This window comes from Mauremys mutica, chromosome 13, assembly GCF_020497125.1.
Source record: "Mauremys mutica isolate MM-2020 ecotype Southern chromosome 13, ASM2049712v1, whole genome shotgun sequence".
NCBI lineage: Eukaryota > Metazoa > Chordata > Testudines > Geoemydidae > Mauremys > Mauremys mutica.
Genome location: NC_059084.1, coordinates 18,248,357 through 18,263,839, shown reverse-complemented (window position 1 = coordinate 18,263,839; position 15,483 = coordinate 18,248,357). Strand labels below are relative to the sequence as shown.

The 15,483-nt window shown below is 40.2% G+C and overlaps 1 protein-coding gene across 2 annotated transcripts in view; it reads left to right on the top strand.

The window, feature by feature from the left end:
• The window catches only part of EYA2 (EYA transcriptional coactivator and phosphatase 2), a 150,692-nt gene that overhangs the window by 91,561 nt on the left and 43,648 nt on the right, over positions 1-15,483 (top strand). For both annotated transcript variants that reach the window (XM_044986041.1, XM_044986042.1), the window contains 3 exons: positions 2,568-2,745; positions 4,517-4,644; positions 5,158-5,241. In XM_044986041.1, coding sequence (XP_044841976.1) covers positions 2,568-2,745; positions 4,517-4,644; positions 5,158-5,241 — 390 coding nt within the window. The remainder of the gene's footprint in view (positions 1-2,567; positions 2,746-4,516; positions 4,645-5,157; positions 5,242-15,483) is intronic.

Genomic DNA, 15,483 nt, shown 5'->3' with positions numbered 1-15,483 from the left:
TGTGTATTATATAAGGCACACACACAATAAGAAAATTCAGGCTGGTTAATAGCCAGTTGCTCAGTTTGGCTGGACCAAACATGAAGACTTTGTCCTTAGCAAGTCACCTTGCAGACCAAGGAACACTACATTCCAATTTCCTACCTGCAAGGAGTTGATTGTGGCTCTTGTATTTCTGAAAACAATAGTGGATTGTTTCTTTGTTTCATATTCTTCTGAAAGACAGGATGGTCAGTAAAGGCCCATAGACATGCACCTGGTTGAAGTTTGAAGGTGACCTGCAAAAGGGAAAAATAATTGGGCTTGTGCCTTTTTTTTAAATGATGGGATAAATAAGACATTAAGAAAAAAATGAAAAAAGCCTTAGTTTTCTTTTCAGCTTTATTTTGTATTGGAAACTCAGGTCTGTTTGCCCTTGAGGACTCTCTGGTGACTGAGAACTAGTGGAATTATCAAACACAATTAGTTGAGGGAGGGAGGGATTTTTAGTTAACCCCTTTTTAAAATCAATGTCGCATGAACATTTCTGAGAAAGCCTCTTTGTTAATAATTCAGTATTCCAGCCCTTAAGTTAAAGAATGAAAGCTCACAAGATACATCTGAGACCCTTACACTGTCCTGCACAACTGCCAGAGAAGATCTGGTTTGACATTCTTGCTATTTCTGAAGTAAAAAAAAATTTTTTTTTGACAAATCTTTAAAACAAAAAAAACCTACCTTTCAGTCTTTCGTTGTATGTCATGAAGAAGCAAAAATGGGCAAAGTTTAAAAAAAAAAAAAAAAAAAAACCACCTTTGGTAGGCCACTTTCAACCTGTGATTTGTTTTTTTCAGGGTTGAAATACCCAAAGCAGAACTATTGTTTAATTTAAAAATAAAAGTATGGTGTTTTTAAACTGCTTTTCCTGATTCTGGCACCCTCATCAGCCCTCCCAATATGAGGGCTACAGCGGTGATAGTCAAACACTCTACCAGCAACCACCCCAGTGGTCAGTGTGTTAGAGGTCACTGGTACCTGCATCCCCGTACCATACGTGCATCCAGACTGCTTTGTCACTCCATTCAGATCAATGGATGTGAATATGCTAGGGTCTGAAATTTACAACAGCAACAAAAAAAAATCATGTTTTGTAGTGCCCAGAGAGGAATAATCTTGTGTATTTCAATATCCCACCTCCTCACAGGGAAGGAGCAGATAGGCAGAATGGAGGGAAGCTATGAAGGGCATGTGTGCTCCTGAAAAGCAAAACACAGCTGGAAGGTATTATTTTAGACCTCCTGGCCTTGATGCTGTCCATTTAATTAATTTATATGTCTAATTAAATCCTAGAGTGTGGTAAGTAGTATTCAGTACACTCATCCCTCACGGAGAGGCCCTGCAACTTTAGTTGAGAGCCTAGAAATGCGCTGTATGCTGAACCCAGCAAAGGGACTTCTTATTGTGATACTTTTGTGATAGGCCTGATCCAACTCCTACTGAATCAGTAAATGGACACTTCCCATTAACTTCAGGCCTAAGATTGCTTAAAACGTTTCTCTCCCAGGAATTGAGTTCCAGTGAGGTGTATTGGGATTAATCCCCCTCCCCGAACCCCCAAAGATCATCTGCACCTCTTATGAAGTTAACTTATCTTTGGGAAGGGGAGATTGTTTAGGGATTCATTCACTAACTATCAGGGGGTAGCTGTGTTAGTCTGTATCCACAAAAGCAACAAAGAGTCCAGTGGCACCTTAAAGACACCTAAAGTCCGGTGGCACATCTGTTAGTCTTTAAGGTGCCACCAGACTCCTTGTTGTTTACTAACTAAATGGTTTGGAAAACACTTTAAAATATTTTCTAGGAATTTCTGTGTGACTTAGTGGATAGAACACTAGACTGGGACTCAGGAGCCCTGGGCTCTATTCCTGGCTCTGTGCCTGGCCTGTTTGGTAAACTTGGGCAAATCACGTCAGCTCTGTGCCTCAGTTTCCCCATCTGTAAAATAGGGATAATAATGGTACCCTCCTTTGTAAAGTGCTTAGAGATTTACTGATGAAAAGCGATTTATAAGAGCTGGGTATTATTTTTTTCATTTTGTAACCTGTTCTACTGCTGATCAAAAACTTTGATAACAAGTAGAGGAAAATTGCAAGTATTTTTGTGATTTTTCCCCCCTCTGCATTTTTCACCTGTTCTTTTAATTACTCTTGTGCTTAGAACTGCTTACAGTGGCCACCTGTCTCATCTCAGTCCCTTTTGAAACAGTATTTCACATCACTCCCCTGCATAAAATTGCTGCACCCTGTGCTCAGAAAGGGCCAGCCATGGTCAACGAATCCCACAGAAAAAGGCAGGGCGTGTTATGACTCCTGTCTCCTTGTAAATTCTGCTGATGGCAATGAAGCAGAAATAGACCTGAGCAAAGCAGAAATACCTATCAAAGTGACTTGAACAAGATTCTTTGGAAAAAGTGTGCTCAGATCCCATGACTCTTGAAAGTGTCTGCCACGTGCATTATCTTACCCACTTTTCTGTGTAGTAAAAGCCTGTGATGCAGAAGGATTACTTATGTCTCTTTTCCCCCAAAGGAATACTCGTCCTATCCAAGCTTTCCTCAAAGCCAGTACTCTCAGTATTACACCTCTTCCTACAATTCTCCTTATGTATCAGCAAATAGCATCAGTCCATCAGCCATCCCGACATCCACATACTCTCTCCAAGAGTCTTCACACAACATCACTAGTCAAAGCACAGAATCACTGTCTGGTAAGTGGATACATTATATTATTTAAAACCAGTTCACTGTTTTACAGGCTCAGTCATCTGTGGGCACAAATAATACAAATTAAAGTTCATGGCAAAGATCTGTTACTTACACCTGCAATTTTGCACATCTCCTTTGTGCGGGCAAAGGACGATGACTTTACAACTGCAGGCACAAATTTAGAGAACAAGTTAGAAAATGTAATCTCTATGAGAATAAGCCATGTTCTTTTCATGAGTATTTCTTAATTGCTTCCTATAGCTCAAATGTGTTCCTGGTGTGAGTGGTCTCACACCTTCAAATAAAAAATGGTATAGAAAGGGAAAATGTTATTAATCATGACTTTTAAACAACAGGCTAGTGTGTTAACAGATAGTTTTTATTAGTGATGAGCCCAACCCAAAATCCTATATCCAAACACACCCAAAATCTAAAAAGTTCCTAACTTTGCAGCCTCCTTCTAGTTTTTAGCTAATTTCTAACCACTAAACGTAATATCCGACTTCGTAAGTATGTTAAAAGGAATTCAACTGATTCTCTCTTTAAAAAAAATCAAGAGAAAACAGGTTGAGTTAAATGTCAATTATGAATTCCACATATGGCATCAATACCTTTGAAATTATCTCGGCTCTCCTGGAGTGCTTACTTTTCAGACTCCAAGGGCTCAAGCGGTCTATGGAATTACTGACAGATCATTATCCTCCGATGTACTGTCTGAATACAGCTTTCAGATGTCACTTTTCCACTAAAGTTTTCATTGGCATGCAATAACATTTATATAAAATACCACATAATTTGTGGATGATCACAATATACGCCCATTGTATGGTCTGCTGACTTATGGAACAAATCCGAACATCTGTGGTTGTTCAAAAAGAAAAATAAACTAATATTGCTTTTAAAAAGTGATCGCAGATTGCTCTAAAAGCAGTTGGAGGATTTTCTAGTCCTTAGATCTTATCTCAGCCTACTTGAGAAATGGTGATTTCAAAGAGGCTTGTTAGGAACAACCCAAACTCTCCTTAAGAAGAGTGCGTCTGTACCAGGAGGGTTGAGAGGCCACAAGTTAGCAAGGTGAAAAGAAAAATGTTTGAAAAGGATTTGTAATTTAACGTAAGTGATAGCTAGAGAGTTTCATGAAAGTGAATCCTATCAATTGATACTTTACACAGCGACTTCACCTCTTGTTTATTCTTCTCAAGTGTTTCTAAACTGCTGTACCTCCCGTCCTCTGATAAACAGCTAAACTGGATTAAAACACACATGTATTTGGGAATATTCTAGAGCTGGGTTTTTTAAATTAGTTTTTGTTGTTGAAAAATGACCTTTTTAATCATGAAAATTCACTGGAAAAAAATGGTGTTTTGAAATTTTGCTTTTTTTTACTTCCCCATTTCCAATAGAAAAGAGAAAAAGGGAGAAAGCAAACCCCAGAATACCAAAAAAAAACCCCACCTGATTTTAAAAAGTGTGAAAATTTTCACATACAAAAGTGAAATCTGATGTCTTGGGTTTTTTTTAACTTGAAAATATATTTTCTTAAATGTTTGTGAAATGTTTCTATTGTTTGATCCACCCAAACACAAACCTTTGGAACAAACTTTTTTTCTAAAGTGGCTTGTGCAATAACTAAGTACCAAATACCAAAGCAGTTGTCACGCCTTTGCTAAAAGATACTTCTTGGATAACATAAAAGTATTGCAAGAACCACATGTGAAAAGAAATACACTGCAAAATTTAGGCTTTCAGCGGGATCCCTTTTTCTCTCCATAGGGGAATATGCAACCACACCAGTAAAAGATACAGAAACAGACAGGCAACACCGAGGGTCTGATGGAAAGTTACGAGGCAGATCAAAAAGAAGCAACGATCCTTCCCCTACTGTTGACAATGAGATTGAGGTAATAATATTAATTCCTTTTGATAGTAAATCCAGCCAAGAGAAATTGTTACGTTGATTTACAAATAATCCACTGTTAGACTAGAGAATGGTATGCGCCAAAATATAGGCAAGATGTTTGAGACCTATAGCCACCACGGCTGATGTAGTTTTAAAAGAAAAATGATTGTTGTCTCAGTGTAATCGTCATAGGCAAAATTCTGCACTCTGGCTTTTAAGGCAGCTTCGGATTCTGTTATTTTGCTCTCCTGACATAATATCCTACTGGGATTTCTATGCGTATTGGGATAGCAGATTGTCAGAGCAGATATGGAATCGGAGAGCAGAGTTTGGGGTTTTTTGTTTGTTTTTTTACCAGACTTAAAAAGGCATCTGTGATCAATGCTTAAAGTGGTTTTGTTACCTTAAAAAAGTTGTAGCCAGGTAACATTTTTTCCTAATTAAATGCACTCATGAAGATGCTTAAAGTGTGAATGTATTTGTCTCTTTCCCTCTCCCTTGTCTTTCATCACAGCGGGTGTTTGTGTGGGATTTGGATGAGACGATAATTATTTTTCACTCCTTACTCACGGGAACCTTTGCCTCCAGATACGGGAAGGTAACATTTTATTCATATTTTTTTAACATTATTGTTTGTCAAGCAAAATTGCATTGGGAATTGTGGGGGCAGTTAATAAGGCAGCTTTTCTAACAGATGCTGCCCGTTTTGTTCAGACAGATTTTGTTATAAATAAGTCCAGTGGTATTTCCCTCAAACATGTGAAAATTTAATTTAGTTTCCCTTTATATTGTATGTAGCCCCTCTTCTTCAAAAGCTTGCATTGTTCAGTTGCTGCTAGATAGGACACTGAGCTGTTGTTCTTTCAAGGCCTTTCTCCTAGGAGAAATAACTTATCCAGCAGCCAGAAAATAGTAACTCTAGCCTGCACACAGTAATATTTTCTGCTGGTCTATTGTTTTCATAAGAATCTCAGACAAATGATTTCTTTTTTTTAAGAGACTTTTTATATTGATTAACCCAAGTTCATTCCAAGTGTAGCATTGCGTCTTCCCACTAACGATCTCAGATGGCCACTTAAGGCTAGATTTTTAAAGGTATTTAGGCACATAATAGGATTCTCAAATGTGCCTAGAGCCTACTAGCCCCAGTTGGCATCTTTAGGGTACATAAATACCTTTGAAAATCTGGCATTTAAGCTGATGATGGTATTTATTTAGCAAACCCGATTTTAATTAATAGAGGAAGCTTTGAAATACACCTACCTTGGCTGCTAAGGAATTCTGAAATAGCAGGTACTTAATAATAATAGTGCCTATACCTCATTTATTTGTATGGCAGTTTTCCTATTATAAATTCTTGTTCAAATGACTGAGTTACATAATGTCAAGCATTTTTAAATGAGGAGAGAGAAAAAGACAATATCATTACCTAATTAAAGGTGGATAACCTATTTGACAACTGTTTCTGCATATGACTTTTAACATTGCAGCTTCTTTGAGAGACTGGCAAATAATCCTATTTCTCTTTAGAAACTAGAAATATGATTTGACATCATTTTATGGCTTTACCAGCTGTACTTGATTTATGATGGTTATAACAACCTGGATGTGTAATTAGTGAGATAGATTTATTGTCCGCTGTTAGATGTGCACACTTGTAAAGGATATAAAATGGTGTTTGTGGTGCAGAAATCCACTGCAGCATTTGGAATGCCACTAACACTTCTAGCAGCACCTTCTGAAAATCAAGCACACATTTCCGAACAGGGATTTATTCAGGCCTATGTTGTACAGGGCAATTGGAATAGTTTCTTTTCCCACTGAATGTAATGAATGAGACAATTTGCAGCAGACATTGTGTAAGTTCTCACCTGGCTGCATGCAAAAAATAGAAAAGGAACAGGCAATATAGAGAAAAATAAACTTGTGCAATCATACCGAGGATTGAGTTTTGGTGGTAAATGGCTGATGGAGAATTTCCCTAATGGAGGGCAACTCCATGCTGGTGCAAAGTCAGCCCCTGTGCTAGCCGTCCTGGGCACAGGAAGTATGTCGGGGCAAGGTAATTCAATGGTAATGATTGAGCTCAGTTACATTGTACACATCCTCTACTAAGATGAGATGATCTGAAGCATACCGCACTGGGGCCAACAAAGACTGGTCTCTGGATCAGGGAGCTGTAATTGAGGCTATGTGAACAGAGGCTGCATATTCTGAAAGAACATATGCAAAGGTTAGGGAGAACCAAGAAAGTCAACTTTAGGTTAGGATTTTCAAAAGCACTTACCATGGACATAACTATTCCCATTGACTTCAGTGGTAAAACTCATGTTGATTTCAGTGGGAGTCTTACTCTTTACTTCAATGGAAGCAGAGTTAGGGTAATCCTGAGCACTTTTGAAAACCTGCCTGCATAAGAGATTGAGAAGAGAAAATAGGAAAATGAAAACACACAAGGCTGTCCAGTAAGAAAAAGCTCTATGGAAAATAAAGTGAGAACCTTTCCATAGGATAGTTCTTAAGCATTCTGTAGAATAGAGAATTATAGAATTTGAAGGGATGGTTAAAAATATTGTTAGAAAGGCTCTCCTTTGTTATTAAGTTCTAAAAGATTTTTTGAATAACTTTTATAGAACCCCTTTGAATTTCTACAGATCCTGCTGGTGTCATCTCTTTTGAATTCCATAGAACTTTTCTATAAGGAAAATGGCTCCAAACTAAAACAATGATTAACCAAGGTTTTGATCTAAAAACCTACATTGAAATAAATTGATTTTGGATCAGGATCTAAGTCAAAAGGGAAATGGAACATACACCAAACTTCTGTCATGGGAACCATTAAATAATAAACCCAATCCAGAAGTGTTTAAACAAGTTGAATTCACAAATATGAGAGAAGCAGCCAAGTCAGAGTTGAATAGAGCACCAAAATTTCATACCTGAATAATACAGAAAGTATTAATCTCCGATATCCAGGCCTAAAATTTATTCATTTTATCCATAAGCATTATTAAAGATACACATGCCTCTAATTAGACAGCCACATTAATGATTAAATCTCCCTCTTCTACTGGGGCAGCTGGGATTAGAACCCTGAGTCTCTCACCTCCAAAAGCACACACTTCTACCAGCAGTACCTCATTGACCATACTAGTAGGGTAGAGCTGACCAAAACCACCTTTGGAAAAAAAAAAAAAAAGTTCACAGTATTTTCCAGGTTTCATCAAAACTTTGTTTTGGTTGAAATTTTCTGACCACATCTAGTGCTGGAGCTCTGAGTTATTCTCTCCAAGTCACAACTATAAGGCGGGAACATCCTACTCAAAGCCAGGCCATTCCTTAGATAATGAGCTCCTTGGAGCAGAGACAGTCCTCTGGAAGTGTTTGGAAAGAACTGAGCACGTAGCAGCAATAAATAATAACAACAATTGCAGCACAAGGTGGACTGATCACTTGCCCATGGTCAAACAGCATATTAATGGCTGAGCCTGGACTTCTGCTTCTACTTATCTCCCAGCCTCAGTCCTCTGCTCTGGCCAGCAGACTATACAGCCTCTTTATGTTTAATCTTAATGGGTTTCCCATGCAGTCCCTGCAACATATCCCCTCTGTTGGAAACCAAAAGTGGCCTGAGAGCTCCAAGTCTCCCTTTACTTTCTTTCCAGGTATTTTGTTCACAAATAAATGTCAACAGGTGGGATAAAGTTTTTTTTTAAAGTGTTTCCTATGCCTTAGAGAGGGGGTTGGGAAGGAGCAGCTGTAGGAAAGGTGAGACTTGCAGTACAATGGAAGCTTCTGTGCACCTATGAGTTGTGACTGTATTGTGAGAGGTCACCATGTCATCCTGGAAGTCAAAAGATAGCCTTATATGCTGAGGGTACAATTCCCAGCTGAGCCTGTCAGGACAGAGGCTGATCCTCAGTTGCCATGCTTGTGATTAAGGGGATGTGCCATTTCTATTCCCACTGTGAAGTGGAATAGCTATCAAAATAACAAAATATCTTCCATGTGCAGGTAAAGTGAATTTTTTATCTAGCTGAATGTGGTAAAGAAGTTGGCAAGCCGGAGAAAATTTCTCCACCCCTTTGCCTCTCAGCAGGAGGCCCCTGGATGCAGAGGTTCCACTGCTATATCCAATTAACCCTGAATATTGTATTCAGTAGAGTTTAGAAACCTGTTCCACAGGCTTCTGCTTACAGTATGGGTGTAGAGTATTTGCTGTGAGACTAGAATGCTCAATAGACATAGCAGTTCATTTTTATGGCTTTATATACACCCCACCCAGCCTTTCTAATCCCTTCAGGCACCTACTAAAGAGAGCTTCCATGCAGTAGAAAGGATGATTGCACTCTTTACTAGGTCTGTAAAGAACTGAACACCGAAGTACAGGCCTCTTAGGAAAACACAAAGGGAAATAAGTGAGTTAAAACCAATTGTAATATTACTAACACTTTAGCTGAATTCAGTGCGGAGGTCTCAGACAGGAGGATGGTACGTTACCAGGTTTGGCCTCTCGTTCCAAGTTTTGGTTTGAAATAATCAGACACAGGGCAGAAAAGTGCCTCTTTAGGTGCTGTTAATTTAATACTTGGTAAAGGAAGTAGCAAATACTCTTGTCAAGAGAATTCATCGACCTATTCTCCTGTCCCTATGCCCAAATTTTGGGAAATTTCTAAACCCGTTCCTCATAGCTTCTATAATCTTAATTGTCAACAGATTTTTTAATTTGCATGTCCCAGTTGTTAGGGGTCTTTTCTGCATTCCTTCCCAGTAGCAGTGAAACACAATTATTTCATAGTTCACTCTAATACTTCTTTAATGAATGGTAAAGAGAAAAAGAGGGACACTAAATATGTTTTTTTTTACCCAGCTTCTGGCATGTTAAGTAGGAGATAATAATACTTCCTTACTCCCACACTTTTTCTGTTTTGTATATTTAAACTAAGTTCTTCAGGGCAGGTAATGTCTCTTACTCTGTTAATATAGTGCCTAGCACAATGGTGCCCTAATCTTAGGTGGGGTCTCTGAGTGCTACTGTAATATTAAAAAGAAGTGACTAATGAACTGAATCTAACATTATAATGATATTATATTATAATCCTTTCATATAACAAGCCTTGGGGACAAATGGAATGGATTTCGTTTTAGCACTGAATTAAAAAACTGAAAATTTCAGAAAACAGCTGATGTTGCTATCAGAACATGGAATTTTGATGGATCTTCATCAACCCTTTAATATTGTCTAAAAGTCAACAAGGGGTTTTGATCTTTAAATTTGAACGTAACATGCACATCACCTTCTGGAATTAGACAGCATCTCAGAGTGACTTGATTTTAACAGACACCACTGCAAATGCATAACAGAGCACATTGTGTCTAATTTTTAAACAAAAACCTTGGAAACAGTTATGCCCTGACACTCATTTTCTGGATGTTAGTTTCTTGAGAATGGGAGAATTTAAAATTAGCTATCTTTCTTATACTATACCATCTCAGGCCTTATCTGCCTGGGGGATTTATCTCAGTTCCAGCCATCAGTGGCTAGCAACCGCCAGTGCAAAGCATATGGTAGGCAAGGAAAGCACAGTGGAATTTACCCCAGTTTCAAACAGGTGTAATCTGTACCATTGCAAATACTAAAGCTGGTTGGAAATTTTCTAATTGAATGTTTTTCCATTGGAAAATGTCAATCTGTCAAAAGCTTGTGTTTTGTGGAAATGAATCAATTTCAACTAATCTTATGAGATAACGCAGGCAAGGTTGGCTGTCTTGCTCTGTGTTTTGGGTTCAAACAATGATCCCTGGATTACAAAGTGAAATTCATCTAGAATCACCAGGTTCAAGTTGAAGTGAGGTTAAACCTACTGAGTTTTATACAGCTTCCACCCAAAACTATACATTGGCTCAGGTTTGCCCAAAACTGAGTATAGATTCACTGCACCTTGACAAACATGGCCAGATTTCCAGTTTTAAAATAAAACCCTGAAACTAAGTGGTTTGCAGTTTAACTATGCATGTTTGGTCCAGCTTTACTTAGGAACACTGAGGAAACTTTAGGGAACAAACGGAGAATTCCAGTAAGCTGAAAGGAAAAGTGCCTTCCTGGTGAGCATTATTCGACTGGGGAATAACCTTTCCAAGAAAAGTGGTGAAAGCTCCATCATTGGGACACTTTAAAACTAGCCCAGGAAAAGCACTAGGAAATATACCATAGGGAATAATCCTCTGTATCCACAGCATCTCTGCTCTGTGTAACTTCATTAGTGACAGGTTCAAGTCTGAGGGAGAGCCTGAACCAGAGTTTCACCACCCCTTACAGTATATTTCTGGGTTTTCCTAGTCTCTTGTGTGCTTGATTGACTTTTGAGATTTCTACTCCAACAGCAGCTTTAAGGCATTTTCAGTGGGACCAGGGGGAATTAGGTGCCCAATTCCATTGACTTTCCATGGGAATTAGATGCCTAACTCTCTCATGACTAAGTCTGGCCAGAAAACAAGAATTCTGTTTCACAGAGAATTTCCAGGTTTCAGTATTTGGTTTCGTATTGGGACAAACCTGAGATCTTTTTAATTTTCTCATGGAAATACAAGGGAGACACACCTTCCCCAGAGTAGCCAGTCATCCATTCATCTGGGATGTGGGAAACCCGCATTTAAATTCCTGCTCTGCCTGATTTGGAGCAAGCGTTTAACATGGGTGTCCTCCCACATCCCATGTGAATACCCTAACCACTGGGCTACTGGCTATCCTGGGGTGGGTGGGTGGGTGTCTTTTGTTTTGTCCAGAAACTCCATCTTGGACCTAAGAAACCTTCCTGACAAAAGGGAATTGGCATTTTCAGACAAAAAATATATCATCAAAGAACTTCCGACCAGTTGTACACAAGGCCCTTTCAAAATCCCAGCCCTGATTTTCTTTCTGCCTTCACTTTTATGCCTAAAACAGCTTGTGCTGTGCATTGCTGTGTGCTCATACAGGCCCCCAAAGCTACTATCCAATTGAAACACCATAGGGATTTAATCAAATCTGATGGTGATTCATGGTTCTAATGGCTGGATCTGTCCTTTACTACTTTACAAACTGAGAAGGAATAAAAAGCCATTTTATTACTTGGCAGTTAAAAACTATTTGTAGAAGTTGCTAAGGTTCAAATCAAAAGCGCTCTCCCTTGAGGACTATTAGTTAATTCAAAGTGCCAAGGGATTTCCCTCCCACCCCCCATTCTTCTTCTTTTGCTTGAGATGTGGCCCTATATCACTGCTGCTGTTCAAACATCTAAGAGTTTTCCATTCCTTTGACAAACATGAGCCAAAGTGCTTAAGGACATCTGTTTATTTTATTTCTTTAATGAGAAAACCTTCCAATTTCTCCCTGGCTCAGCTGTGTTTATTTACATTTTGTTAGTCATATGTGCTGGGTACCTCATGACGTTAACAACCTGCAGAGACCTAGGCTGAAGCTTGCTAGCAGGCATCCTGGTCAAAAAGGCAGAATAAGCCCTTCCTAAGGAAAACAGAGTCCCTGGAACTCTATAAAATAGATTTTCAAAACAAATACAGCCTAATTCACTCAGTAGATCCTGGATTAAGTCAAGATGACTACAATTTGGGAAGGATTTTCTGAGGAAGTTGGAGATTTTTTACCCACTGGAGGCTAAACTTCGTAGTTAATGCCTTTTTAAGTTAAATAAGAAAAGCATTCAGTCATTGCAGGTAATAAAGAGTCTGTTATTTTAGACATGTCATTGTATCAATTATTAGTTCATTATTGGGGGGGAGGGCAGACTATATAAGGACAAATAATTGCAGTGATTCAATTATTTTCTAATGTGTATTTCGGGAGCAAACTATTATATTAATTTCTGCTGTCAGGAAGCAGGAATGCAAAATAGGAAAGACAGACCCATGATAGTTTGAAAGATGGGCACAGGAGACGGTCTGAAGAGCTGTTATAGATTTAATCTCTTGTAGAAGAGTTTACGTAAACCAGGGATTTTCCAAGCAGAGTGCACGTGTGGCATCCAGGAGTATTAAAGGATTATTTCTATCATAAAATACATTTCAGAAATGGTGTTTAGCTAAGAAGACCTGCTCCTGAGCATCTCTAGAGCATGACATTTTGTTTTCTTCTAATATTTAGGGGCAGGTATTAAAAACCTTAACTTCCTCATGTAAAATGCAGGCACAAACAGGTAATTCTATATGTGATACACCTGGTGTAAATGTTTGGTGTCCGTTATTACCTGTCTCCACCCAGGTGCACAGTGTTTTGCATGCGGCCTTCAGGGGCTTGTTTGAGAAAATGTGGCCCTTTTCTTTGTGCGGGGATTTGGATGAGAATTTCTACATTCCTGATGAGGGAGAAGGGAGGGTGATGAGAAATAAATTGTAGACTCACAAAACCTTTGAGCATAAACCCTTTCATATGGCTTAATAACAGGAATTATTTCCCCTTGCACTTAAGAACCATATGCCTCTGCAGTTTTGAGGATAGATTTTTTTCTGATCATTAGACTCCTGGTGTTTTGCTCAGCGATCCTTTGAATTGCCATGAAATTCTTGTTGCCGTGTCATAAGCTGCACATTTAAAGCAGGAACATATTTGGGCCTATTGTTGACAGGCACAGTAATCCATCCACTTTAGCCCTATCTGCTCAATGAATGAACTTTATCCATCTTCTGATAAAAACTAGAACAGCTTCAAGGCATTGTCCCCAACTATATCTGGACAGGTACATGCATATAAAGGCAGGAGTCTCTTATGTAAGACTCCAGCCAGTGGGACCAGAAGCAGTCAAAGCAGGACTGCTGCATGGGAGCAGGGAGCAAAATGGAGTCCAGCTGGGGCCAACCCTCCCCCAAGCATGTCCTGGATCCAGATCTAGATTGGAGAGACCCTTCCAATCTGTGGGTCCAAGGACCCAGATGGTGTCTTCCCAGGCCACCCCCACAATGTGGCCTGCGGGGAAAACTGCAGGAGAGGAGCCAGACAGAAGGACCAGAAGCAGCACAAGCAGGGACCTCTGGACATTCAGAGAACTTTCCATCATTTTGGCTGGAGTTTTTCTGCCCTGTGCTGAATGGCTGTTTGCTCCCATCTCCGCCCTCCCCCTCCTCCACTGTCTCTTTGCCTCATCTTCACTCCACATCTGCCTGTGTGTTCTATCCCTTTCCCTACACCGTGTCTGTCTTGTCTATTCATATTGAAAGCTCTACGGGGCAGGGACCATCTACTACTCAGTGTCTGTACAGCACCTAGCACAATGGGGACCCTATTCTGGGTTGGCCCTCAGGCACTACTGTAATAAGTGTGATTAATAACTAACATATAGTGCTGCACTGGACTTCAACATGCTGCTGCTGTGTGAAAAGTGACACAGGATGGATAGCACGATACTGCTGTTTTCAATCTGACCTCCATGTGTCCGAGTTAAATCTGCTGCTTGGATAACAAAAGAGCAAAAAAGAGTTTTTCATCTAAAGAAACTGCCTTTTGGTTTCATCACATCTGTAATTGCCGCTTTAGCTGTCTTACGCTGGCAGCAAAGTATAACTGAACAGTGCATTTTCTTGTTTTATCTCCAACGGGAAATATTTATCAAACACAACTCAAGGAGCATCAATAATTTGGAGTCTTTTCAGAATTTGCTTTTGAACAGTGTGAAAATATCCATATTACCACCTTTGAGGTATACTGAGGATGGCATGGAAGACTGAGGAGGCTGCTAGCCAAGCAAGAGAAATCAGGATTCCAGCAGGTTTGCCCTCCACTGGCCAGAGCCTAGAAGCAGTATTCCACATTACTGCTGACCAATATTGAATATTCTCCTTTAGGTCAAAAAGGTATCGCAGGCCTTTTTTTAATCTGAGGGTCCAGTTTTTAACCCCTACAAGGAATGGACCCTTCACAATGTTTGTTGTCAAGATCACAGTGAAAACAAATAATGCAACATGAGAGAATTGGAGCAGCAATGTGTATAACCAAAACAGAATTGGGGCCAGATGCAAGTCTTAAGGAAGCACCAGCTTTATTTACATTCTCACGAGCAGTCGCCAGCCAGCAAAACTCCATATGAAAAGAACACAGCAGTATTGTGCCAGATAAGCTGATCAGTTCCTCTGAAGGCGAACCTGAATTGCATCATACGCTGAATAAGCTGTGAATGAGGGATCCAACAGCAAGAGACCTGTAAATGGACTGCAATCAGAAATTAATGGTTTGCTAATGTTCAATAGGACATTCTCTGTATTACAGTTAGTGATGACAGACTAAGGGCTTGGCTACACTTACAAATTTGCAGCGCTGCAGCAGGGTGTGAAAACACACCCTCTGCAGCGCTGCAAATTGCGGCGCTACAAAGCGCCAGTGTAGTCAAAGCCCCAGCGCTGTCCGTTATTCCCCACAGGGAGGTGGAGTACGGACAGCGCTGGGAGAGCTTTCTCCCAGCGCTGGCGCTTTGACTACACTTAGCGCTTCAAAGCGCTGCCGCGGCAGCGCTTTGAAGTGTAAGTGTAGCCAAAGCCTAAGGAGGATACCTTCAGGAGAGGCAGCATGGTCTAGTGCAGGGATTGGCAACCTTTGGCACACGGCTCTCCAGGGTAAGCCAATGGGGGCGGCGGGAAGTGGCAGCCAGCAAATCCCTCGTCCTGCACTGCTTCCTGCCTGGAGTGGCGAACTGCGGCCAGTGGGAGCCGCGATCGGCTGAACCTGCAGACGTGGCAGGTAAACAAACTGGCCCGGCCTGCCAGGGTGTTTACCCTCGCGAGCCACGTGCCAAAGGTTGCCAATCCCTGGTCTAGTGGATAAGTCACTGAACTGAGAGGCAAGAGATCTGAATTC